At 45.0% G+C, this 27,680-nt stretch overlaps 2 protein-coding genes across 4 annotated transcripts in view; one reads left to right on the top strand and one right to left on the bottom strand.

Moving 5' to 3' along the window:
- The window catches only part of NOL10 (nucleolar protein 10), a 41,851-nt gene extending 41,488 nt beyond the window's left edge, over positions 1-363 (bottom strand). The window contains exon 1 of the mRNA XM_053380985.1: positions 242-363. Coding sequence (XP_053236960.1) covers positions 242-307 — 66 coding nt within the window. The 5' untranslated portion in view covers positions 308-363. The remainder of the gene's footprint in view (positions 1-241) is intronic.
- Positions 364-4,180: 3,817 nt separating this feature from the next.
- ATP6V1C2 (ATPase H+ transporting V1 subunit C2) lies at positions 4,181-27,654 on the top strand. Of its 3 annotated transcripts, none has more exons than XM_053380987.1 (14): positions 4,181-4,808; positions 6,768-6,940; positions 8,455-8,522; positions 12,021-12,106; positions 14,045-14,074; positions 17,165-17,259; positions 17,906-17,997; positions 19,064-19,162; positions 20,320-20,388; positions 21,788-21,880; positions 25,117-25,210; positions 26,535-26,632; positions 27,234-27,363; positions 27,556-27,654. In XM_053380987.1, the coding sequence occupies exons 2-14, from the start codon at positions 6,812-6,814 to the stop codon at positions 27,649-27,651; spliced, it is 1,179 nt and encodes a 392-aa protein (XP_053236962.1). In that variant the 5' UTR covers positions 4,181-4,808; positions 6,768-6,811; the 3' UTR covers positions 27,652-27,654. The 3 variants fall into 3 exon arrangements, with proteins under 3 accessions (XP_053236962.1, XP_053236964.1, XP_053236963.1); XM_053380988.1 differs by lacking the exon at positions 4,181-4,808 and adding an exon at positions 6,500-6,601; XM_053380989.1 differs by lacking the exon at positions 14,045-14,074 and having other exon boundaries at positions 4,182-4,808.
- The last annotated feature ends 26 nt before the right edge of the window (positions 27,655-27,680 follow it).

Raw genomic sequence — 27,680 nt, forward strand, 5'->3', positions numbered from 1 at the left:
GGTGCAGAAAGCAAGAGATGCTTAGCAGTCGCTCGGGATCATCTACAGACCCCTGTTGGTACCTATGTACTTTCTGCGCATCCATCAGGAACTGAAAAAGGGGTGGAGGAAGAGAAGGGAGAGAGAAGGGAAGACACGGGGTGCGTGGGAAGCAGCTCGCCCGTGGGTAGAGGAAGGAGGCGCGCGAGGGGGAACCGACGGGGGGGGGAGAGGCAGGCAGGCGGGGCTCCGGTGTTCTCACCTCAGGCAGGCTCCGTCCGGCGCTCAAGCTGTAGATCTTCACCTCGTTGAGGCTGGAGACCTGCATGCTTCTTTTTCCTCCTGAGCGACGGCAAGAGGGCTTCACTTCCGGGGTCAGAGAGGAACACATCCGGTCATAGAATTCAGAGGCAGGAAAAAACCCTAGATAAGCAGGAAGTTACACACCTCCAACACATTTACTCCAGAGGAAATAGGGACTGCTCCTTTCTGTAATGGTCATTTTACTAGTTACAGAAATACATGACAAAGCCATTTTTCACCTTCTCACCCCTTGCTTTTTCCTGTAAGACCTATTGCAGTCGTTAAGAGTCGTCAACAGGCTCATCACAGCTATCTGCCAATCACCCATTCCCACCACCCTTCTGAGGAATACCCCTCCCCACCTTCTCACTATATAGAGGGATCTGGCAACTTCTGTTTCAGTGTATCTGAAGAAGTGTGCATGCACACGAAAGCTCATACCAAGAACTAACTTAGTTGGTCTTTAAGGTGCTACTGGAAGGAGGAAAAAAATTTTTGTTTTGTTTTGGTCATTTTACTGTTTATGCTCTACGCATCTGACTGGGTGGCCTGGGCAGCCTCCAATATATATAAAAACATAATAATACATTAAACCTTTTAAAAAACCATCCCTATGAATCAGTCCTTTTTCCCCCGGGAGTATACCCCTAAACATTTTGTGAATCTTTGCACTTTTGTCCATTGTACTGTATTGCCTTCAGATAGCTTGGGGGTCGGATAACTCCATACCCTCCAGCATTTCTGCAATGAATATAGGGACATCCTAAGGAAAAATGGGACATTCCAGGATCAAATCTGAAACTGGGGTGCCTTCTCTAAATTAGGGACGTCCCTGGAAAATACACTTGGAGGGTCTGCTATCACTATCACTATAATTGTATTATTATTATTAAATTTCATCCATCTGAGGATCACAGGGCAGTTTACAGTATAAAAACACAAATATACATAATATACTAATGAAACAATAACACCACACTGTTTAAAAGGTCATTGATTTGTTTAATTAGCCAAAGGCCTGAGGGAAGATGAAATCTTTTTGCCTGGCTCCTAAAGATATATAAGGAAGGCACTAGGTGAGCCTCCCTAGGGAGAACATTCCACAAGCGGGGAGCTACCACAGAAAAGGCCCCTTACACGTGTTGCGGCCCTCTGGACCTCTTGCAGAGGAGGCACGTGAATAAGGATCTCATACAGAATCAGAATTGTAGAGAGTTGGAAGGGACCCTGAAGGTCACCTTTTCCGACCCCCTGCCTACAGCCGTGCCTGGAAGGAGGGGGGAGCTCAAACCACCAACCTTCGGGTTAACAGATGATGATTGCAGGGTCAAGGTCAGTTCATATGGGGAGAGGCAGTCCTATAGGCATAATAAGGTAAAAAATGGGAGCAGGTGGTGCTGTGGTCTAAACCACTGAGCCTCTTGGGCTTGCCGATCGGTTGGCAGTTCGAATCTGTGCAATGGGGTGAACTCCCATTGCTCTGTCCCAGCTCCTGCCAACCTAGCAGTTCAAAAGCACACCAGTGCAAGTAGATAAATAGGTACCACTGCGGCAGGAAGGTAAACTCTGTTTCCATGCGCTTTGGCTTCTGTCACTGTGTCCTGTTGCAGCAGAAGTGGTTTAGTCATGCTGGCCACATGACCCGGAAAGCTGTCTGCACAAACGCAAGCTCCCTCAGCCTGAAAGCAAGATGAGCACCACAACCCCATAGTCACCTTTGACTGGACTTAACTCGAAGCTACCAGCATGAGTTTGACCAAACTGCGGGAGGCAGTGGAAGACAGGAGTGCCTGGCATGCTCTGGTCCATGGGGTCACGAAGAGTTGGACATGACTAAACAAGAACAACAAAACCGTCCAGGGGTCCTTTACCTTATAGGCATAATAATTTAATTGGCCTGCTGACCTGCCTTATATATGGAGACAGACACTACAGCATCTCCCCACCTAAGCCCCACATGACCCCAGGATTAGGATTTTCATCAAGGGAGCTTCTCTGGGTTCATATAAAGAAAATATTTGGAGTCACACAAAGCCGTATTTTTAGCTCCCTCCCTTGTACTCCCCCTCCTTTGCAGTGCCTTCTTTCAAATAAATATGTGTGGGGTAACATTATATAATAAACAAATGCACTGCTGAGCATGTAAGGGGTGCCTTTTCTTGCCCGCTGAGTGGAGTTACTGATTTCTTGAAATAAACCTCTAAAGAATTGGTCAGAAGCTGGGGCTGACACTCCAATGGTGGAGGCAGGGGACATAGCCAAGTGATATTTTGCTGGGTCTGGGGTGGAGGAGGCCTGTGGTTTTGGGTGGGTCTGAGAGTGGACCTCAACTCCATAGCCATTCATATTGGAAATTTCTACCAAATCAGTCCATTGTTCCATTAAGCCCAATGCGGTTGACAGTTTCAGGCAAGGGTCCCTCCCAGTCCCAGCCCTGTTTGGAGAAATCAGGGATGCAGCCTGGGTCCTCTAACGTAAAAAATATGTGGTCTCCTTCTAAACGATGGCTCTTAAAGTGCACAGCTTACATAAAACAAAAACCAGCTGTGCTCTTAATCGACTGTAGACCACAAAAGCTTGTGCAGTAATAAACTGGTTAATCTTTGAGGTGCCACAAGTCCTTTGGTTAGGGTAATAAATGGTTGGCATTTGTCTGTCTTGGGAGACAATGGAAGAGTGTGCCTGCAGGGGTGTTGCCAAACCATTGGAGAGTTACAGCGCCTGCTGTGGCTGTAGAGACTGGTATGGGAGAGATATGTTTTATTCATCTGCTGGGCCAGTTGTGCTGCTGCAGATGCACCATTGCATTTTTTCTCTCTGCGCTCCTCCCAGCGGTCATTCCTTCTCTGGTCACTGTTGTAGATACTGTCTGTCTGTCTCCAAGCGCTGCAGTCATGTGCAAGGGATTCCCACATGCGGAGGTCAATGTTGCCAGCCTTCATGTCTCATTTGCAAACATCTTTGTAATGCAGAGTTGGTCTGCCAATGGGCCTAGTGCCCGAAGCCAGCTCCACGTAGAGCACGTCCTTGGGGATCCGGCCATCTTCCATTCTGTGGACATGACCAAGCCAGTGCAGACGTCGCTGAGACAGGAGTGCAAACGTGTTGGGAAAGTGGGCTTGGGAGAGAACATCTTTGTTTGAGACTCTGCCCTGCCATGTGATGCCCAAAATATTCCTGACACAGCACACATGGAAGGCATTGAGGCGTCAATAAAGAAATATTGTGTTGTGTCAAGTGCACTAGGCGTTTGGGGGTCCTTCCTGTGTGGAGCCCAAAATGCATCCCTGTAAATAGCCATGTACAGTGGTACCTCGGGTTACATACGCTTCAGGTTACAGACTCTGCTAACCCAGAAATAGTACCTCAGGTTAAGAACTTTGATTCAGGATGAGAACAGAAATCGTGCTCCGGCGGTGCGGCGGCAGTGGGAGGCCCCATTAGCTGAAGTGCTGCTTCAGGTTAAGAACAGTTTCAGGTTAAGAACGGACCTCCGGAACGAATTAAGTACTTAACCCAAGGTACCACTTTATAGCTAACCACACTTCCATACCTGGTATTAAGTTCAGGGAAGGTTTTTAGTGTGTGATGTCCTATTGTGCTTTTACTATTTTTTGTTGAGAGCCCCCAGAGTGGCTGGGGCAACCCAGTCAGATGGGCGGCATATAAATAATAATTTGTTGTTGTTGTTGTCGTCATCATTAGAGTCACCCACAGTTTTGCTTCCTTGAATAAGTTTGCACACCATCCACATTTGTGTGTGCCCACCACATATCTGAAACCTGACGATGGGACAGTTGGGGGGGTAGAGTTAACCCGTGGCAAATGCCCCTTAAATTGATACGCCAGTTAGGGGGATGGGGAGGCGGGAAAGCTGCGGAAGGGGGCGGGGCGTCCAGGTAGCACCTCCTGGGTGCAAAATAATCCCCGAGGCTGCTCAAGACATGCAGAGCTCGGAGCAGAAAGAAGCCCCGCCGGCGACTATTGCACGCGAGGAGGTGGAGGAGAAGGCGCCTCCGAGCTCCGCCCGCTGCGGGGGGCTCAGCGGGCCGGCCGTTGGCAGGGAAGGGGAGCCGCCAGCCCGTGCAAATACCCGAAGGTCTTCTTCGGTGGCTAAGGCAGCAGAAAACTTTATCCGCGGCTCTTCGCCGCCGCCGCCGCCCTTTAAGGTGGTTTGGACGCCTTTGCGCAAAAGCCTCTGCGTTTCGCTCGGCTGAAGAATCCTATTGGGAAAAGGCTCCGGTGGGCTCAGCTTTGGATAATCTCCGAGGGGGGCGAGCCGTCGTGGGTGGACTCCCCCCCCTGCCCTGCACCTCCGTCTGTTAAGTTAAAACAAAATATTCGTGTTTAAGATAGCTGCTTAATGAGAATAGAATGCTCTAATTATCGGACGTTGGGCGCTTGTGTGTGGCTTTGGTCGTTCTCTGGCTCTTTTCCTGAAAACAGCCGAGGTGGTGATGATGGGAGACAAATTGAGCTCCAGCCTTTCCGAGTTTGAAGAGCCACAATGAAAAGCGAAATGTAATGTAAGTTGCAGCTGATGAAACGGTAGCCAACAATCCATATAAAAAGTTATTAGGTAGGGTCTTAAGGTTTGGAGGGGAGGGTGGGGTTCACAGAGCTCCTAAAAGGTGAAGTTGAGAGGCAATGTGCAGTTTATAATGCCAAACTTGAGATGAAAAGGGTCAAGGTTTAATAATAATAATAATAATAATAATGATAATAATAATAAATAAATAAATAAATAAATAAATTATTGTTTTATTATTATTTATAGCCCGCCCATCTGGCTAGGTTTCCCCAGTCACTCGTGGGACACTTCCAGCAGAATATAAAAAACATAGGTAACATATGTTAAGGTAACAAAATACAAAATCCAAAGGCTATACAAGGGTGTCCTTTGTGATTGGGGGAGGGGGTTCAGAACAGGAATCTTTACTAGGATAAATTGAATATTGAATTGTTGAAAGCAACACTGTTTAAAAAGTATTTGTAGTACGTAGTAGGTTTATGTCCATTAAAATTAAGTCATTTCCCCTCCTTTTTAGTGCCTTTGATATGTATTCCTAGAGCAGAAGCTAATTTATCTGATAATGTAATACTTGCTGTGTCAAACGAATAAGTTGGCTACAGGTGTGTTCCTGATGAAAAACCACCTGTTCCTGATGTTGTGGTCTTGACGAATGAGCTAAAACCTGAGGGAAGGAGGAAACTCTCCGCTCTGTCCTTCCTAATGGTACTTTAGTGATGTTGTGTGCATGTAGTTAGCTTGATTTTGCTTCAGTTAACAAAAACAGGTTTAGAAATGAGTGCTGGGCATGCCCACTGGGTGACAAGCATCATTTATTATTTGCCTGCCATTTATCCCGAACTTTTAAAGATTGAATTCATTTTTATTCTTGGCTGACTTGGGCACTTCTAGTGAAAAGATGAGATAGAAATGTTGCTAATAAAAATACCTTGTTTGATTACACACCTGCCCTGTGAGATGGGTTGCGATCATACCTGTTTTGCAGTTTGGGCAAGTAGGCAGCAGGGCTTCTGATCCAGAATTAGGGATACAGGTATGTAAGCCTTACTTGCACACAAGGAGACTGAGGCAAGAGCATACTATTTTTCATTTTTACTGTACTGTTTTATTGTGTTTCATTTTTCATTCTTATTGTATTATTGAGAAGTTTGCCACTGAGTTCTAAATCTGGGACAGAAGAAGAGTGGGCTCCTTTAGTTTTTAATTACTAAATAGACCCCCCTTTAAGATATCTGTTGGTTACATCTTGTACATTATTTTGCTCACTTTTTTGCCATTTTCAGTTTCCAGTGCCTAACCTTCACTAACCTCTTGCCTGAGATGAACAGTAATAGAATGTCAGTGACCTAGCAGCAGGTATCTTTTTTCCCAAGAGTAAAGATTAGTTTACACTTACATTTTCTCACAGTGAAGTTTTAAATGTCCTAAAATATGATTTGTATTTTAACTTGAAGAAAAGTCTAAAAGGGTTTCCAATCTTCAAGGCCATTTTTGAGAAGGTTTCCCCCCTTTTTCTTACTCTGATCAAAACCCTTTAGCTTGCAGTCCATGATAGGTTTATTTTAGAATAGTTGTACAGTACTCCAATCAGTGCGACAGGACTTAGAATTTTGTTTTATTACTTTTGCAAGTGTTGTGGATTGCTTCAGGCATTGTGACCTTGTGACTGCAGACTCCTCCCCATGGACCAGATGAAACAACCCAGAGCAGGAAAAAAAAGGAACCGCTGTACTGCCCTATGATAACATTCAGGAAAAGGTCACATTTAGTCAAGATCTGGATTGAAAGGTGACTAGGCAGAAATACTAATCGTCTTGCTGCTTTTGAAAAACTTATTCTAGATCGAAGATAATTTCCTCTGACCTGATCTATTGTGGGGGCTTTTTTGCTCCAGGGTGATTTTCTTTTTCTGAACAAAATTTTTTTTTCTTTTTTCTTTTTCTGGTTTCCTTAGTTTTTGGCTACAGTGATTTAAGAGTGAAGGGAACTGCTTGCACCATGTCAGAATTCTGGTTAATATCAGCACCTGGAGATAAGGCAAACCTAATAGCCTGGGACAGGATGAACACAGTGACTGCCAAAGCCAACCTGTCCTGCAACAGCAAGTTCATCATCCCTGACCTCAAGGTAAAGATGGGAGAATGGGGGGGGGGGGACTCAGAACAACAACATGAAGAAAGGGGCAGGGATGGGGCAGATTTTTCTTCGTGAGGTGGCTCTGTGCTGCAATATTAAAATGACTATAAAGGGTCAAGCAAAGATTATATACTTTGTTTTTGAGGTGTCTTGAGATCAGGAATGAAAATAGGAAGCCATTTTTGTACAGCTAATCAATGGATTAATTCTTCATAGGGGGAAAAAGATTTAAAACTTTCCATCAGAGCTGTCATCTCTGGGAAGGCTTGAAAGCCTTTTTGTAAATAATAAAGTTTATGGGCAACTTTTGACTGGTCAAAGCCCTGAGATGAGCAATGTGCAGCCCTCATATATGTTTGCAAAACTGACTTCCAAGAGGGTTTACTCCCAGGTAAGTGTTGCAGCACAAACACTTGCATAACAGTAAATGCCGCCAAACTCAGTTGAACTTACTTCCAGTAAGATTGGTTTGCAAAAGGTCTGTTGCAAAAGGTTTCTATACATGTTGAGATTAAGTCCCATTTAATTCAATGGGAGGCTTCTTCTAAGTTAAGCTTGTTAGCTTTTGTTACATTAATATATCTGAAGCCAGTTTGAATCTCCTGAGTGTTTGAGCTCAACTATTTGCTCTTTTAGAAAGAGGATTGCCTAATTTGCAGAAGTATTCAAATATCTATTGGTGGTTAAAATTGGCTATGTTCCTGACAGAGAAGTCTGATCTCACCATTCAATATGAGCTATGACCTTGCTGTCTAGATGGTCTCAAATTCATGTGTGGATTTTTCTGTCAATTGGCAAGCTTCTTTCGTTTGACGAGCATTCATTGATTTTCACTTTCCTTGCAGACGTAGACATATTAGAAGGCTATAATGTAAGCATGCAACTATGACAGAAATGCTTGTTCATATCTTAAAAACAGCTGTTCTGTTTGTAACAGGTATTTTTAATATAAAAAAGAATAGAAATCATCAATTTAATTGAAAGAATTGCTCCTCCACAAGTAAGGATCATTCATCTCTAAGGATGAGAATTCAGGCTATAATGCTATACATATTCTCTCACCTTGAAGCAAGTCCCATTGAATTTAGTGGGACTTTCTTCTGAGTAGATATGTATAAGACTTGGCAGTAAAGTCAGTGACAAAACTTGTACTGACTTTAGTGGCTCAGGGAGACAGTGTTTTACATTATGAGCAAGAAGGTTTTAAGGAACCTGAAAAACTGGGAAGAATTCCACTGTGGCTTTTGATCATGAGACTACAGCATAGAATCTTTTCTTGACTTAGAACAGGCTTTTAAAAACTTATTTAAAAGTAGGTTTTGAACCATTGCAACCGTTTTCCACTGGAGGAAAACGTTCCCTTGAATTTCCCATGAATATACTTATTTGATAGCAAGAAGTTCTCATTTGCTAAAGAAAGGTCACTTTGAAAAATTAAATGTCTGGTAAAATATGCCCTGCGGCTGGCTAGCTTAAGCTTAATGTGTTTGTACTCCCTTCTCCAGGTGGGGACCCTGGATGCTCTCGTTGGCCTCTCAGATGAGTTGGGGAAACTTGATAGCTTTGCTGAAAGGTAAAATAGAACTTATTTACTACACACAAAGAGCAAATGGGTGTTGTTTTTACAAGACACAGTGTTCCTGTGTCAACCTAACGCAGGCATCTTTAACCTTAGCCTTAGGATTCAGCCAGGGTGAGCAGGTGTGGCTTTATTTTCTTTAGAAAAGGATTACCCCTAAATAAGGCTTCGTCCAACAGTTATACAGGAAATGTCAGGGATTAGTGCAGGTGGTGGACTTCACATTGGGAGTAGGTAGGCAAATCCCTGTGAAACTTGGTACTTTCCCTCCTATATTCTGTGTTCTTTGCAGTGGCATGGAACTGGGACACTTCTGCACAGGCTGGCTCTGGGCAAGGAAACAGCATTTTCCAGCCACATGGGCAGGGAAACCCAGCCAGATGGGTGGGGTATAAATAATAAAGTTGTTGTTGTTGTTGCATTTTGCAATATAAACAGCCCAGTGGTTACAGCAATAATCCTCTTCTTCTTTCACCTCCTATTTCGTTTAAAGACGGTATCCACTGGCAGGTCTTACCTCCCAGAAAATGTCCTCACATTCAGACTCTACAGGTCTGTAGGGCTGCCACTTCTTGTCGGGCCCTGAGGGGCGGAAATATTTTGTCAACCCAGAACCACAGTAGCATGAACGGGTGTCTTCTACTTTGGCAACAGCCAGTTGCCTAATTCAGTTAGCCAGAACTAAAGGACAGCACTGAGCTGGAGACGGATAATGTGGCATGAGTAGGCCTGAGACGGATTTGTCTATTCCAGATACCAAGGTTGGCTTTGCCAGTGAGCAGCCACTACCCAAATCCAGTTCTTTGGCAGTGTATGTGGGCTGCCTGACCCCTTTCCTGTTTCCAGTTGAAAAGTGTGAAAGGAGGAGTCAAGTAAGCAGGATGAATGAATGAATGGAAAACCCTGACTCTACTTGCTTGCTCCTTTGTGCGTCACCATTTCCCTTCCCTCTTCTCTCCTTGTTAGCCTATTTAGTGGAAAGTACACTATAGCCTGCCATTTTTCTCCAGGCTTTCAGGCTATCCTGAAGAAGTAATGGAGCATTCGGAGCCTGTTGCTAGGCAACGAGCCCCGATTCTCCCCCCCCCCCAGAGAGGAAGGAATGCCTCCACACTAGAGAGTGAAGAAAAGAGGTTTGGGTGTGGTCATGGAGCCTTGAGGAGCCACAAAGAAAGAAAATTGAGACACCTTACCCACAGCTGCTACCTTCTCATTGTGGCTCTGTAGCAAAACTATTTTCTGACTGGGATCCTAATACTGTTAGGTGCTAAATTTGGATTACAAATCAACGACATTTAGGTGCCTTTTTGAAGGCAATTATTCCAGCAGGTCTTTGGCCTGCTTGCCTTATGATTTTATCATCTCCCATGATGACAGTTGATCTGAAGCTATGCAAACGAGCCAGGCCAGGCATTTACATTTTTGCTCCGCTGAAACACCCTGCTGGCAGAGCTGTTATTGGATCAACACACCGAGAGAAGTGCAAGTAAACCTAGCTAGGCAGCAGAAACCTGTCAGCACTGCTTCTGGCCAGGACAGCAGAGAAGGGGCAAGAGTTTTCAGGGTCTATTGTTTCCATGTACTTTTATTACTTATTTACACAGGGAGACTGGGTAATTTTCCATGTCACTATAAAGCAGCATTTGGCATTCAGATGCCTTTCTGCCTGGTCATTCTTGATTTGTTTCCTTATCAAGTGGCACGTTCCTTTTGCAAACCCATTTTAAAAATTGCTGGGGAAAGATGTCGGCGAAAGCCAAGGGTTATGGGACAACTGGCAATCAACATAAATCTTCAGAAGGAAGGCTAAAATGAACTCTTGACCTTGGGGTTCCATTTATTTATCGGAGTCCCATTTATTTATTACATTCTGCCTTTCATTCAGAGATCTCGGTATATTTTATTCTAGCTTCAAAATGACCTTTCTGAGGGATACTGATTGGCTCAAAGTCTTGTTTTGCCCATTGTAAAAACAAAAACATGATAACTAAGGCTGGCAAGAAGATTTGGTCTTGTGCATTTCTGGGATTTTTCTTTTCTTTTCAAACAAGATGTTCATGCACAGGTACAGAAATACCTGTGGTCTTAACCAGAACAGAAAAAAGTACAAGAGGATAGGGGAGGCATAGCCAGGATTTAAGTTTTTACAGGGGCAGGACTTTTGTGGGAGGGGGGGAGGACTGACCTATCTGTGACTTGATTGGTCAGTTAAATATTTTTATTTATTTACTTGATTGGGGGGGAGCTGCCTCCTCAACCCTGGCTAGGCCCATGGCTGAGGGACGGACAAATACAGCTCAGCTGATGATGACGGGGGCTGGACTGAGGCAGAATGATGGGGGCCGTCCCCCTCTTCTCCTGAACCTTTCCTAGAACAGGAGGACAGTATAGATTTAGAACAGGGGTTTGCAGAAGGGCATAGTTCAGAGGCTGCAGTGGGGAGAAGCTGGGAAATATTGGGAGAGGAACAGCAGGAAGAAGCAGCAGGGAAGAGACAGCGGACAGACTCAGTGTCTTTGGAAAGCATGCCTGACACGCCCCCCCCCTCCCAGGACCAGGCGAGCATTGAGGGTAGTAGAACAGAAAGCTCAGAGGCAAAAAGCTCAGATTAGCCAACACAGGGGTGACGTAGAATAGTAGAGACCTAGCGGGGTGGGACTTGGAGCAACGCCATTACCTAGGAGAGATTGCAATCCTACATCTCTCTCTGTGAATATGGAATAAATTACTTGATAAGAACTTTTATTGTTTATCTGCTTCTTGGCCGCCACTGTGGGAGGGATCGGATTCTCCGAAGCCTGAGAGGTACAATCTGTCACACTGCACCCACTGGCGTGGATGGCAAGTAGTGAATATTAATAACTGGGGTGGGGTGGGGACAGGAACAGGAATGTGTGGGAGCCAACATGCCAAACAGCAGAGAAAAATCAAAATCTTTACGACCTGTTTGCAGTATAAGGTGCCACCTAGGACCTCTGATAGAGCACAGGTTACAAATACAGTGGTACCTCTGGTTACGTACTTAATTCATTCCAGAGATCCGTTCTTAACCTGAAACTGTTCTTAACCTGAAGCACCACTTTAGCTAATGGGGCCTCCCGCAGCTGCCGCACCACCAGAGCACGATTTCTGTTCTCATCCTAAAGCAAAGTTCTTAACCCAAGGTACTGTTTCTGGGTTAGAGGAGTCTGTTACCTGAAGTGTATGTAACCCGAGGTACCACTGTAACTCAAACTCCAGCCCCAGCTGTGCTTTCCTTATCATGATCCTGCACTGAAGGGACAAGTCAGGCCTTGTATAGTTCTGTGTGCAACTCTACCTACTATGAAAAGGAGCTGAAGAATTGGCTACTTGGAGCCGTCTGAGGATATGGACCTGGTGACTGTAAAAACATTCGCTTTGAGAATCCTGCTGTAAGTTTTTTTTAAATAATGTATTATTTTTGTTATAACTTACTTGACTTATCTTAAAGGCTTCTCTCCTTGCCTTTAGTGTAATAAAGAAAATTGCCCAGTATATTGGAGAGGTTATGGAAGACTCAAAAGACAAAGTTCAGGAAAACCTGTTGGCAAATGGAGGTAGGTCCTGCAAAGTATATAGATGTGGGGTTTTTTGTTTAATTGCTGCCGGTTTTCATCCAGTTTCCAATGGGAAAAGCTGGACTTAATACATCCATATGCTTACAACTTGGGTTGCTACTCCAGTTTTAGAAAAGAACCCTTTCAGATAGCAGCCTCTGTTTCTGCCGGCATCAGGGAACATCATTTTTGCTCTTTGGTGAGATGTAGGTGGCGTGGTTTGGTTTTCTTCCTCCTCTGGTTGCTTGACAAAGGGATCTTGTGACTATTCCATCATGAGTTCAGATTTTCAGAGGTGGCTATTACTCACTTCCTCCCATCATCTACTTCTCACTAATGGCATGGAGAAATATGCCATAATCACTCTGCATCAGAAGTGGGGGGAAACCTCTAATCCACAGGCCAGCCAAGGCCTACTACTGGTCCCATTTTGGTCCATGAGGCCATTTTCTCTCTCAGAATCACAGCCACTCATCAATCAGCTGACATCACACTGATGGGTGGGTGACATGAGCCGTTGGCCCGTGGGCTCATTTCTGTGTTGGCTGTACATGCCAGTGCCCTGCAGGGAAAGGGGCACATGCAGCCAGTGCAGCAGGATTTAACCCACAGCTCACGAGTTCAGGGTTAAATCCTGCTCAGTTTGACAGAATCCGTTGCTAATCCCATCAGAAAGGGGTTTGGGTTGAATGTTTTTATCCCCACTTCAGAACTTTGAAGTGACAGATCTCCTGACATAATTGCGCTGTCAGGTGATTGCCCACTCTTCAGATTTGGCCCATGAGGCCAATCCTGGGCAGGATCTGGTCTATGTAGCCCAGTAGAGCAGGGGTGGGGAACCGATGTGCTTTTATTGGTCTGTGTTATATTAGATTACGCCTGGCAACTGGCAGCATTTGAGGCTTGATGAGGAAAATCGGCCTGGGTGTGCAATAAACCCCGAAGATGCAGTATTGAGAGCCATGCAATCAGGTAGAAGATCTGCAAGACTCATAACAGGAAGTTAATTGCATCTTATGCGACTTTGGTTGGTGCTTGTGAGCGGAAGCCTTTGATGCCTAATCTATTCAGTTTCCATTTTCCCCCGCTTAAAACATTAAAAGGTGCTAAGAAAAAAAAAGGAAACAGGGTTGAATTATCTAGGCTTAATAATGCTTAAAGCAGACCTACTAAAATAGTGGTGACTAACTTTAGTCGCATTCAGCGCCATTTTTATAGAAAAAGAGGCACCGGAACTCACTGTGAACACCTCCCCCTTAGAATGGCAATGGTGCCCAACTGAGAGGTGCCGGAACTGAGTTTTGGCTGAAAAAGAAGCCCTGGTTGCATTGGTTTTAATAGATCTACTCTCAGCACGATGGGAATTGAGATCCAAGCCAAGATCTTTAGTCTGTTAATAGACAAAAATGATGGATGGAGCAACCAGATGTGTCTTCTGTAGCTTCCTCCCCCCACCGGCTAACCAGTTACTTGGTGGGAATAGGAGAAGTACCAATTCCAAAACACTTTCCCCCATCCCAAACAAAAGCTGTTTCTAGGGATCAGGACTGGTGTTGGCACCTGGCATTCTTGGTCATACTGCTGTCTTGTCCCCCCTTAATTTCCCCCCCGTGGCCTGGCACCCTAAAACAGACTAGATGGTTGGATCAAAAGCACCCACTTGCCTTCTCACATTACAGTATGGGAAATTAAGAGAGTGGCTAGATCTGGTTGTCCGGTTTTGCTTATAGCATGACTACCATAACCAGGTAAGCCTGCCAGGGACCAGTTTGTTCAGGGCCAGCTGAGACCTAGAGTCGCCCCCAAGTGGGATTTCAGCTTTTAAAGACTAGAACATAATCCCACTCTTTTGACATCCATCTTGTTGTATGCAATAGACTTAATTTTAAATCTAACCTGTCTTTTTCACGTTTAATAATCACAATTACTATATTTCAGGAGCGAAGGCTAAACTACAATTACTAAAGAGTATGTTGAGCATGGGTGATTGTTGTGTTCTTGCAAGCATGCGCTGGTGTGTTTAATGAAAGAGTTGCCTCCACATCTGGTTGTAGGGGTACAGTGATCAGGTTACGATGGATTTCTCTAGTAACAACCTCGTAGCTCGATCACCATCTCCCTATGACTCAGATAACAGCAGGTTTGACAACCTCCCCTTTCTTTTCACACTTTCCCTGGATATATTTTTCTTTCTTTCCTTCTAACCACTCGCTGCATGTAAAACAAGAGGATGTAGGGACTATTGGATTGTGTGAAAACTTCCTATGCATGTCTGTTTTCAGGGGCGTTGTTAGGGTGGGGCCTGAGCCCCAGGACCTGGATCTTCTAGCCCATTAGTCTTCAACTTTTGCAAATCTGGGACCCGCCTTCTACTTAAATAATACGTTTCAAGGAACCCCCTCCCAACTTTTTAACCATCTATTTGTATGGTGGCAGTGACGCTGTTGGGACCCACCTTAGATCACGCCACAACCTGGTAGTGGATCCCAACTCACCAGCTGAAGACCCAATTCCTAGCCTTTCCTGCTCCTGTCCCCACCTCCTTGCTTCGCTTACAAAGTGGGTGTGATGCAAAGCACAGGGCAAAGGAGACTCTAGCTGCCTCCCATCTTAATTGCCCCAGAGGCAAATTAAGCATTGTCAGAAAGAGTCAGAGTTGGGTTTCCTGCCCCACCTGGAAGTGGGATAAATTTGCATTGCTGCATGAAAATTAGCATATGCAAATTTATGCCATAGGCCTGTGCTCCAAGTCTTTTAGATTCCTAGCAACGCCTCTGTTTGTACTCGTTGGTCCTGTGCTTAAGACTTCAAATGTTTATCCTCCCAAGACTATTTTGTCTTACCCCGATTTTTTCCGCTCAGTAGACTAGTTTATTAGGCAGTCACCACTAACTGGGGGCCAAACTAGGCATGGCAGTGGCTGCAAGAAATGGCTGTGGGGTGTGTGTGTGCACACACACCTTATCCCCGCCCTGGGTAGCATACAGAGTAGATGTCACAAAATCTTTTCCTTTTCTTGGCTACCATTGGCCCAGGGCAGGCAATGTGGGCCACTGTCATGTGACCTGGGGTAAGTTCAACTTGGTATTACAAGGGGAAGAGGAATTAAATGCACAGCTGTTGTTTTTGATGGCAGCTTCACATTTAACATGCCTAGTTTGGCCCTGCATTTGTGGCAAGAAAATCCAGATAGGAGCTTACCTGGTAGGAGTTTTGCTGTTGACTTTAAAGGGCTATACCACAACTTTGCTCTCAGGGTGTGAGTCCAGGTTCTCTCCACCATCGAATTGCCTCTTGTATTCCTTTTGCATTTTTTTTTAAAAAAACTCCCCTGTGCATCAAATTCATTCCTTGCCTGCAATAATGGCCAAGGTTGTGTGCTATATTATAGGTGCCAGCCAATCAGCACCGTGCAGGCTGAGCATCGTGAGTGCACTTACAGAGCCTAACAAACCCTTCTTCTTTTGTATGGGCTGCTGTTTGTTCTCTTATGCTTGTATTGGCCGTCTCATATATACTTTATGGAACTGTGATAAAGATGGCACCTGCTGACTCCAGGACATTCTGCATGCTCTTTCTGTGTGCATGCTATACTTTCCATACCCATGAAACCTAAAACTGTAAGGTGACTCTTTCGAAGACGAGAGAAACTCTAGGGAAGGAAATTCAGATCCTCCGAAGGGAACAAGTTTCACGTCATGAAAGAGGAAGCTGCTGAAATGTGCCGGCTCTGACTGTTAGAAAGAAACGGCATTCTCGCGGCGGGAGCACAGCCAACAAACTAGACTTCCGTTAAAGATGTGCTTTTAAAAAAACATCCTCTCCTAAGATCAGCAGGCTTTATATCAGTTTTGCATTACTTCACTAAGGTGCAAATTTTAGTAAACATGCAAGCCAAGCTCAGCATCAGTGCAGGATATCCAGTTTAAAGTCTGACCCACATTCATGTTGAGTTGGGTGTACGGGACGGGGGGAAGGGAAGATGAGGAGAGTATTACCGGTAGGCATTCAAGCGAGTCAGATAAAAATAAAAAAGCTGAACAGCAATAGACTATTCCCCATCCCCAAGCACTAAGCACAAGTCACAACCAATAGGTGACCATTGGAAGTTTTTCACACCAGAGCCCCATCACATGCCCATTTTTTTTCCAGATGCAGTCTAGATTGTTTGGGCGAAGGCTGAACATTTTGACAGCAAACAGGAGTGTAAAAAAAGCAGTAAAAATAAAGCATCAGAGAGGTTTCCCATCACACATTATTAGTGCAGTTAGATGACCAAAACCTGCTTTCCAGTGTACTCTCCCCTGTCAAAAAAACCCACAGCTGCACAAAAAATAGAAAATTGCTTGACAGATTATGTTTCAAGGACTTAATCTCAAAGCAAAGTTTCAAAGGATTAATGAACAGAGGAGTTGTTATATTTTGCTGGGGGGAGGGGAAACACCCCTCAATATCCACATATTTTACTTTTCAAACCAAGTAAGGTTTGAAACAAAAGACCATTCACACACTTGTCAATTGCCTGAATGGTGGTCACATTTATTTTGGCCCGTAGGCAAGTCTCTTTCAGGAGGGAGTTCCAAAACTCTAGGTGCCACAACTGAAAAGTCCCTACTTCAAGCCTTTGCTGATGGTACCCATTTAGGGTACAATCCATGCCATCACAAGGTCAGCAGCAAAACTCCTATATAGTTAAGGTTTAAAGACTTAAGTTCCCTTGGATTGGAAACCATCTGTGATGAGAACACTGCCTTTAGCAGCTGAGGCAGGTGTTAGAGGATACTTATTCGGAGCATTGCTTTTTTAATTCATGCAGAACTTTTATTTGAATAGCTAATCTACACACCGTGTCTGAAAATGATCAAGTGAGTTGAAGATGGATTTTAAAACCATCCACTTTTATATGGTGCCTTGAAAATATGGAAATGATAGCAAAAGCCAGGTGTCAGATGGAAACTGTTAATATTAGATCAGCCCCTGAATGGAGAACAATGCATCCTGGTGGTGGTTCTTCTTCTTCTTCTTCTCAACTCATTGGAGTTACTCATATCTTTTCAGTTGACTTGATCAGTTATCTGACGAGGTTTGAGTGGGACATGGCTAAGTATCCTATAAAACAGCCGCTGAAGAACATTTCAGAAGCATTAGCAAAGGTAATATGATCTCTTTTGGAAGAGCACCCTCACAAAAGCTAGTTTTCAGGACTTACAATAGATATGATTATTTTCTTATTGGAAGCAGTGACAGTTTTGTGGATTATTTCTGCAGAAACAAATCTGGGCAACATATACCGGTATATATATATATGGGCTATGAGTTTGATATTAAAGCAGGTTATCATACTATATACAGCACAAAAGCCAAAGCAATGGCTTTTTCACACGGGCAAATTGCAGGAATCAAAGAATCTTTTCCCTGCATATGTTTTCTTCCTGAGAGGAGAGAGGGATACTTCCTTCTTAAGACATACATTTGGACCTAAGAAATCTCATAAAATCATGAGTACGTTTTGGGTCTAGGTGGTAGTTTTAAACAAATAGCTGTTTTATTCTGTCATTTGTAAAATTAATAATTATCTGCTCCATAAAGTTTTGAGAATGACTGAAATACTGTTTGAAACACACTTGCCAAGGTGCTGTGTGTGCTGAAAGCTTGATGGTGGAATCTAGCCATATTGGTGAATTTAGCAATAAAATCCACATTTTGTTGTAGTATTTTCCATTTGTGGTATGTAAAACTGTTAACATATGCAGAGTCAGTTTTGCTCAGTTGGATTTCTCCCCCTCCTTTTATATTTAGCAAATTACACAAATAGAAACAGACATGAAAAACCGAGCAGCTGTGTACAACAACATCAAAGGAAACCTTCAGAATCTGGAAAGGAAAACTGTGTATGTATAGCATTTACATATATATACTTATGCATATGTATAGTGTGTGTGTGTGTGTGCGTGTGTATGCATGCATGCATGCGTGCACTGCATCTAAATATGTACTGGGCAATATTTACTTGCCATGATGATGCCCCAACATGTCAGTGGATTTAGCTGTACTAGAACATAGCCTTACAGACAGGTGTGGCTCTGACAGTGGGTGTGGAGATCACACAGGGTCCCCAGACGTTTAACAGTCTATTGATCCCTGTGCCGCCACTGTGCTCGCTTCCCCGCTGCTACCAACCCGTTACTCTCTGGTAAAACACTGAGTCCAGACAGTTGTTAAAAGTGAACCAAAAAAACCCCGTTTATTTTACAAACATTAATAAGTTTATGGTTTCTCCGATAATATTCCTGTCAGTACCTTAACTTTAATTTCTTTACTGGCATATACCTTCCTAATACCTTCTGACTGATTATCTCAACTGTTTGACTGACTCAACAAATTCTCTCACTCTCTCAACCCAGACTAGCCCAACCCACAGACTTGACTTACCTGTCTCTTCTAACTCCAGACTGTCTTCTCAACCACCCTAACTCTCTCTCAAAAAAAACCTTTGTGCTTAAACCTTATACACAGTATAATTGGTTAGTCATTTTACAATTAGTTAACCCTTTTCTTATGAACCCAGTATGATGTCACACACCTAGGAGGGCAAACGCCACAGTGGGAAAGCAGGATACAAATTGGATAGATAATACAAAACCATCTAGATTCAGGTTAAATACATTTCAAGGAATGGTGAACGGCAAGAGTAAATGCAAGCTTTGGGGAAGTTGAAGGGAGCCCAATTTTTTTCCAAACCCACAGAGCAACCATAATTTGATCTTAAGTTGTGGGGAGGCATGGGGGCACTGTGTGTTCTGAAGTCAGGAAAACATTTCCTTCCCCAAAACTCAAACCGGTGGCTCCTTTTCTAGTTCTGATACAACGAACACCACTGCCACTAGTAAACATTTGTAAAGAGTGAGCAGTAAATGCACGAATCTCATCATTTTTGGCTTTTGTGTCTTCTCTTAGGGGAAATCTTTTGACACGTACGCTAACGGATATCGTGAACAAAGAAGACTTTGTGTTGAATTCAGAGTATCTCATCACTCTCCTTGTTGTAGTTCCCAAGTAAGATAAATTAAGTCCATCCGCAGCAGGCTCAGTGTCTTAACACTCAGCATGTATATAGAGAAATTAAAGTACATACGATACTGCATTATCTCAGCAAACCCCACAAGGAAGGCCACTATGACTGCCATCCTCATTTTGCAGATATGAAATTGAGAGAAAGTAGAAACTAGCCACCTGGAGAGTTCATGACAAAGACATGTTTGAACCAGGGTTGTATGGTTCACTGCTCAGTCTCAGAGCCACTGCCCTGAACTAATTCACGTAAGCATTTTGGATACAAAATGTGAATGCAGTGAGAGAGAGAGACCCTGAGCAGATGGAAACCAGGATTTGTTTGTTTCAATGTTTTAATTCTTGAAGATAAAAGGTGGTTGTAGAATTTAAACTCAAAGTAGCAAACATACAATGCTCCCACATGCATGTAAAACGGTGTTGCTAAAAAATGAGAAATAGAACTGGGTGTTGTCAGTATATCAGCCCATATTTCGAAACACCTTTACTCAACGGTTTCATGTAGGTGTTGAAAAGCGGTGGGTGATGGGTGGGCAGATATCAATTGGGAAAAGCCCATGGATGTCACAAGGTCTATTAAATCTGGTATCGCTCAGGCTAAAGGGGCACCTGTGCGAATGGAAATGCCTCATCCCCTAAGACAATAAATGTTGGGGTTTCTAACAGCTCTTCAGACCAACTCCTGTCAGCTTAGGCAGAGATATTGTTTAGGCAGTGGAGTGGACAGCACACCAGCAGAATCCCTATACATAATGATATGACCTCTGGACCCTGGAAAAGGAGACGGACTGTAGGAACCCTTTCTTCCTGCTTTTTCCTGCTTATGGCAAAAGCTGAACCTCACTATCCTGATCCTCCCTGGTTTTGGAGATGTAAGCCAGGCCAGCGTGTTCACTGGTAGCTGGTTTCCCATTCATCAGTCTTGCATGAAAGTGTTAACACTCAATGAATTCCAAGTGTGCTAACCATAAGGACCCTGTCTTGAATTTGGACCCAATATATACTACTAGGTAAGATACGTAAGGCTTAACGTTCCAGTGTTGTTACTATGAGCAAGGCAGTCAGTCATACAATTTTGTACTAAAGTCACTTTTCTGTTCGTACAGATGCTACCGTATAAAATTTAATCTTTCTCCTTTCAGATCAAGCTATGTACAATGGCAAAAAACATACGAATCTCTTTCTGATATGGTGGTTCCTCGCTCTACGAAGTAAGTGAGATTTCTGGCTCATTTCTCTGGTCAGCTTTATCTTAAGCCTTCTCCTCATACCATAGATTCTGACGTATAAGACGACTTTTTAACCCCGGAAAATCCTCTAAAAAGTCAGGGGTTGTCTTATATGCTGAGTATGGGTTCGCTGGGCGGCGGGCTCTGCGCCGGGAGGAAGCAATGCTAAGGCGGTTTTGCTGGGCGGCTTCCTCCCGGCACGGAGCGGAGCACACTCTGGTCTTGGGAGGGTACTTCCCTGGCACAAACAAAAGAAAAATAGTGAGGGGTTTGTAGATGAGTGACTGTCTTTGGATTTTCCCAGTGGGTGTGTTATTTCTTGTACGTATCCCTTTTCCTGTGGGACGCGGGTTGCGCTGTGGGTTTAACCACAGAGCCTAGGGCTTGCCGATTGGAAGGTTGGCGGTCCGAATCCCTGCGACGGGGTGAGCTCCCGTTCCTCGGTCCCTGCTCCTGCCAACCTAGCAGTTCGAAAGCACGTCAAAGTGCAAGTAGATAAATAGGTACCGCTCTGGTGGGAAGGTAAATGGCGTTTCTGTGCGCTGCTCTGGTTCTCCAGAAGCGGCTTAGTCATGCTGGCCACATGACCCAGAAGCTGTACGCCGGCTCCCTCAGCCAGTAAAGCTAGATGAGCACCACAACCCCAGAGTCGGTCACGACTGGACGTAATGGTCAGGGGCCCCTTTACCTTTTTATCCCTTCTCCTATAGGCTCTAGGAAACCAGTCAGTAGGGGCCCTTACCCTACTTGTTTTTTTTATCCTGATTTGCTTGTGCTGTGTTTTCACACCTTCTCTTTAATCAAATTAATTCACTTCTCCCACTTGGTTCAATGCATTTCTGCATCACTTTCCAAGCCACAAAAGTCTGCTGGTGCTTGCTTACTTGCTTGCTTGTTGTTGTTGTTGTTGTTGTTTTTGAAGTGGGTTTGTTGCGCTAGGGTGGCAGTTTTCTTTAATCCACTTTAAATAGCCAAACCTCAAGTTCTGGTATACTCTAATCCCTCTGCAAAATACACAGACTGGAGGCACCCTCAGTTCACTCGTGAAGATAAGACTGGAATTAGGTGGCAACAGGGCATTGTGCTCTCGCCTCCTCCAAGGCCTTTGACAGCTGCTTGTTTTTCTCTTATTAGTGTCCCTTGCTCTAGTGATGCTTTGCTTAATGTGATACATGTCTGTTTAGTATGCTCCTGATCTCAAGAAGAATGAAAGTTGAAATAGACATATAAATAACATAAAATGCCTGTAGTGTGCCCTAATTAAGAGCCAGCTCTGCTCATAATAAGATATTTTTGTTGTTATTGGCTCTTCTGGGTGCTGAGTGTAAAATGGCAGAATAATTTTTTCAACAAAGAAATGAACGTTTTCTTTTTTGCACAGGATGATTACTGAAGATGCAGAGGGAGGACTCTTCACAGTAACACTGTTCCGAAAAGTGATTGATGACTTTAAAGCCAAAGCAAGAGAGAACAAGTACTGACAACTTTCATTCGTAATGCCATAAGTCAGAATGCTTAGCCTTATTGGACAGAAGCTAGGAACATGCATGCTTAATAATCACCGTATTTTTCACCCTATAGGACGCACTTTTTCCCCTCCAAAAATGAAGGGGAAATGTGTGTGCGTCCTATGGGGCGAATGCAGGCTTTCGCTGAAGCCTGGAGAGCGAGAGGCATCGGTGCGCACCGACCCCTCTCGCTTTCCAGGCTTCAGGAAGCTATCTGCAAGCCCGGCGGGAGTTCCCGCGGGCTCACAAGGCTTGCGGGCGGCAGCCTGCAAGCCTCGCGTGCCCGGCGGGTGTCCACAAGCCTCGTGTGCCCGGCGAGAGGTCCCGCCGGGCGCGCAAGGCTTGGGGCGGCAGCCTGCAGCCCGAAGCGCCCCCTGGAGGGCGCCCCGTGCTTCGGGCAGGTGTGCGCAAGGCTTGGGGCGGCAGCCGCGGGTGGGGGGGGAAATAAATTTTTTTTATTCATCCCCCCCCCCAAAAAACCCGAGGTGCGTCCTATGGGCCAGCGCGCCCTATAGGACGAAAAATACGGTACATGAGTCCTTCTGAATTCTTTGCTTAACTAGTTTCAAATCTGTTTAATTGCTTTTTCATAAATGATATTAATTGTATGTACCGTATTTTTCGCACCATAGGGCGCACCGGACCATAGGGCGCACCCAGTTTTTGGGGGGGGAAATAAAGGGGAAAAATTATTTTCCCCCCAGGCGAGGGGCTGGGGCGGGGGAAGCTTCCCCCGACCCCAGCCCCCAAACAGGCAGCTCTCTGCAAGCCGTGGGAGCGCTCCCACGGCTTGCGGAGAGGTCCGCGAAGCCTGGGCCGCTGATCTCAGTGCGCGCAGGCTTCGGCATGCTAGCAACTCTCCGCAAGCAGCGGGACCGCTCCCGCTGTTTGCGGAGAGGTCCGCGAAGCCTGGGCGCGCTGATCTCAGCGCGCGCAGGCTTCGGCATGCTAGCAACTCTCCGCAAGCAGCGGGACCGCTCCCGCTGTTTGCGGAGAGGTCCGCGAAGCCTGGGCGCGCTGATCTCAGCGCGCGCAGGCTTCGGCATGCTGGCAACTCTCCGCAAGCAGCGGGACCGCTCCCGCTGTTTGCGGAGAGGTCCGCGAAGCCTGGGCGCGCTGATCTCAGCGCGCGCAGGCTTCGGCATGCAGGCAAGTCTCCGCAAGCAGCGGGAGCGCTCCCGCTGCTTGCGGAAAGATCCGCGAAGCCTGGGCGCGCTGAGCTCAGCGCGCGCAGGCTTCGGCATGCTGGCAACTCTCCGCAAGCAGCGGGACCGCTCCCGCTGTTTGCGGAGAGGTCCGCGAAGCCTGGGCGCGCTGATCTCAGCGCGCGCAGGCTTCGGCATGCTAGCAACTCTCCGCAAGCAGCGGGACCGCTCCCGCTGTTTGCGGAGAGGTCCGCGAAGCCTGGGCGCGCTGATCTCAGCGCGCGCAGGCTTCGGCATGCAGGCAAGTCTCCGCAAGCAGCGGGACCGCTCCCGCTGCTTGCGGAGAGATCTGCGAAGCCTGGGTGCGCTGAGCTCAGCGCGCGCAGGCTTCCGCATGCTGGCAACTCTCCGCAAGCAGCGGGACCGCTCCCGCTGTTTGCGGAGAGGTCCGCGAAGCCTGGGCGCGCTGATCTCAGCGCGCGCAGGCTTCGGCATGCTGGCAACTCTCCGCAAGCAGCGGGACCGCTCCCGCTGTTTGCGGAGAGGTCCGCGAAGCCTGGGCGCGCTGAGCTCAGCGCGCGCAGGCCTGAGCATGCAGGCAACTCTCCGCAAGCAGCGGGAGCCCAGCGCTGGGCTCCCGCTGCTTGCAGAGAGGTGTGCGAAGCCTGGAGAGCGTGGGGGGTCTGTGCGCACCGACCCCTCTCACTCTCCAGGCTTCAGCGAAAGCCTGCATTCGCACCATAGGACGCACACACATTTCCCCTTCATTTTTGGAGGGGGAAAAGTGTGTCCTATGGTGCGAAAAATACGGTAGGTACAAATAATGGTTGGGGGTAGAAAGGAGAAAAACCTAACTCATTCTAACCAAGTATATTTGTATTGCATAAATAGGAAGTTTGTAACAAATGTGTTTAGGCTAACACATGAAAGTGTATTAAAATGCTATAGCTCGCAATCAAGGAACATTAGGAGCTGTAGCTCTGCAAGGGGGTAAAGATGTTGATAAAAAAATTTTCAGCATTTACACAGATTTACGGAATTCTGGAAAAGCAAGAAATCATGGAGTAAAACTGTTTCTATGTCACTTCCAAGTACGGTAGAATCAATGTGTCCTGTGGCAATTTACCAGCCGAATTTTATATGAGACTGTACAATTAGTGACTGTATTCTAAGTTACATTGGAACCAATGGGGAAAAAAATCAGTTGTACCTAACCAGGGTCTTGTTTTGTTAAAAGTACTGTTCGCCCTACTTTTTTGAGCCAAAAATGGCTTCCAGAGCGTGCTACAATTAATTAGAACACATTCCCCATCTAAAAAACAGGCCACTAAAGGAAAATCACTTGGAAAGGCAGGGAGGAGGCAGGTTGCTCCTCCTTTGGTTAGAATTAGGGTGGTCTCCACCCTTATCATGCTGTCCTTCCTGAAAGCAGGGGTCAGTTGCCTTTGGTCCCCCTGATGGCAGACTCCACTGTGTATTACATTTATTCATTTCAGTTCTATTTGCAATGCAATCCTATGTGTGCCTGCTCAGAATTAAGTCTCACTGTGTTCAGTGGAGTGTACTCTCTAGTGAGGTGTGATATAGAATTGTACCTAAAGGGTGCAATTAGAACCCTACGTACCTGGCTGTAATCCCCACTGAATTCAAGGCAAGTTATTTCTGAGTACATGTGGTCAGGAATTTAGTAGAGCGTGACCACTATCAACAAACCTCACAGAGCTGTTGTGAAGTTGAAGCCATGCTGAGTTTTCTGAAGGAGTCAGTTTCCCCTCTTCTGATGCATCCTTGTGGGTGTACAGACCCATTAGAGCAGAGAAAGAAATGCATGCTAATTGCAAGAGCTCCTGGAATGCTTTTATGATAGGTCTGACATGACTTGCCTGCTTAAGAGGACCTGCTGCGCCAACATGGCTTGGCATAGCTTTTTAATTCGTAATTTTTGACAATTTGCACAGCTTAAAAACGCAGGCAAGGCAGGGAAACAGAATGCAGAGGTTTCAATAAGACAGAGCCTTCTGAATCCCAATCTATTCTCATTTGCTTTTTGCTTCAAGGTTCATGGTGCGGGAATTTTATTACGATGAGAAAGAGCTGAAATGTGAAAAGGAAGAAATGAGGAAGTTGGCTTCTGATAAGAAGCAACAGTATGTGAGTACACGAATTAAGTTCATACCCCTGTCTTGTCTCTTTTAAGTATTGGTTTCTAGGTCTTAGGTTAGAGCAGGTCTAAGTAAGAGGTACAGTGATTCAAGAGACCTTCCTATATTACCCAAGGATGACAACTCTCATGTCAATTGAATACCCTAAGGCGATGGTGGTGGTATTTTCAGTGAAACAATTGTGCAGTTAACTGGATGTCTTAGCACATTTCCCACAACTCTGAGCTGTGTTCTGGTTCCCTCCTTTTCCTTCACTAGTTCATCAGTTACTGTCTTAAGCACTGTGTGTGAAGTTGGTTCCACAAGCATCACACCTACTTGTTGGTAGTTCCTGTGAATTCACCAGTGATGGATGACGCAGTTCTTCCCACCCATCATGACTCTGCTGGAGCTGGGCTAAAATTTCTTTGTTGTTGAGAAAACGCGAAATTTAGGGGGGAAAGAGAACCTATGCTACTGCTAATCCTGGGCAGAAATTTGAGAAATTTTCTCAGGAGAAATTTAGTGAATTGACTCTTCCCTCTGCCCACAAATAGGCTGAATAATATTGAGAGGCCATTTGTACCCAAGGTCTGACATAGGTTATTTCGTTCCCTTTGGTTGTTGCTGAAAGGCTTCCTAACATTCAAGCATAATTTAAAGCAGGCGCAAGACAGTGCCTCCATCATTTATATTCAGTTGATTCAAGGCAGGCATACTTCTCCTTCCTAGAAGTGGAACAAATACCTCCAAGTGAAGCCCTGCTCTTGCAAAAATACAAGGAGAAGGTTGCTAGCATTCAGAAGCCGTCCAATATATGTTTAGGCCTTAGGCCAGGGCAGAAAAACTTGTGGCCTTGCAGCTGTTAAGATGCCAACTCTCATGCCAGTGGACAGGAATGATGGGAGCTTCTAGGTCAACGCCTCCCCACACGTTTTAGGAAGCAAATCCATACCTCCCCCCCAATCATGATAAACTAAATTCATGACAAATTGCTATCATTTAATGGTATTTCACATTCTTCCATTTTACCTGACCTAGTTATAGAACAAGAGCATTTGCAGAGACGAGAGGACTGTCCCCTATTAGGTATATCAATATATTGCATAAAGAACTACAATTTCTATGGACAGTAATGTGGTGACTTAAGCCATACAGATCCGCCCAGAGTGGCTGGGGAAACTCAGCCAGATGGGTGGGGTATAAATAATAAATTATTTTATTATTATCCCCATAGCAGAGTTTGGTGGGTGTCTTAAAAATATTACAGTGTGTACAGTGTGTCTCTAAACAAATCTAAGTACGGTGTGCCGCTTTTGTTTTTCCTCTCAAAGGGTCCACTATTACGTTGGTTAAAGGTGAACTTCAGTGAATCATTTGTGGCCTGGATTCACATAAAGGCTCTTAGAGTTTTCTCAGAATCTGTCCTCAGGTAGGTTGCACTTGAAAACTTTCTGCATTGAAACAGGTAGCACTCTGAGACTCCACCCATAACACAAAAAGGACCACGCATACAAAACTAGAAACAGGTAGCTTGTTCCATAATCAGTAATATTATTATTATTTTTATTTATACCCTGCCCATCTGGCCGGGTTGCTCCAGCCGGTAAGAGAAATGTCAATAGAAATAGCAGAAGTAGACCAGATTTGTGGCATCTCTTTATTATTATTATTATTATTATTATTATTATTATTATTATTATTATTATTATTAAAGCCTTCAGATGCCATTGGCTGAAGCCAAGTGAAAACCAGTGGCTCTGGGGAGCCAAGACAGACTTAAGGAACAGAGAGGGAATTGAACACTCAGTCCTTTTATGGAAATATTAACTCCTCGTTTTCCCCCTTTTAATTTGGAAAGGGTCCCGTCCCCCATTTATTACAGTTACACCACAACTGATAACCATAAACCCTTACTGATCTACTGGTGGATCACTGCATGATTTGCAGTTAACTACCTTCCCCCACTTTTCAAAATAGTTGTATCAAGTTATCTGCTTGACAGTTTACCACATTTCTTTCCATTTATAAAGGTATGGCCTACCAGTGAATTTCCAAGCAATGCTAATTCAGCCCAACAAGAAGTCCACAAAGAGACTGAGAGATGTCCTTAATGCAGTCTTCAAACATCTGGATGAAGTAGCAGCAGCCAGTATAATGGATGTAAGTGTCTACTGAATGAAAAACACCATTTTTGCCTTGTGAGCAAATCACAAAAACTGGGGGTGAGGGGGTTGGACTAGATGACCCTCAGGGCCTCTTCCAACTAGCAGTATAATCTTACTCTCACCTAACCCCTAATGTACCTATCTGGGCAGTTTGGCACTAGTTACATTGTTGAATCTTTCTCCCCAGACTTCTATGGACATTCCTGGCTTGCAACTAGGCAATCAAGACTACTATCCTTATGTCTACTTCAAGATTGACCTCAGTATTCTTGAGTGCAGCTAATAATTGCCTCTAGCATTTTAGGATTCGGT

Source organism: Podarcis raffonei, chromosome 3, assembly GCF_027172205.1.
Source record: "Podarcis raffonei isolate rPodRaf1 chromosome 3, rPodRaf1.pri, whole genome shotgun sequence".
Lineage (NCBI taxonomy): Eukaryota > Metazoa > Chordata > Lepidosauria > Squamata > Lacertidae > Podarcis > Podarcis raffonei.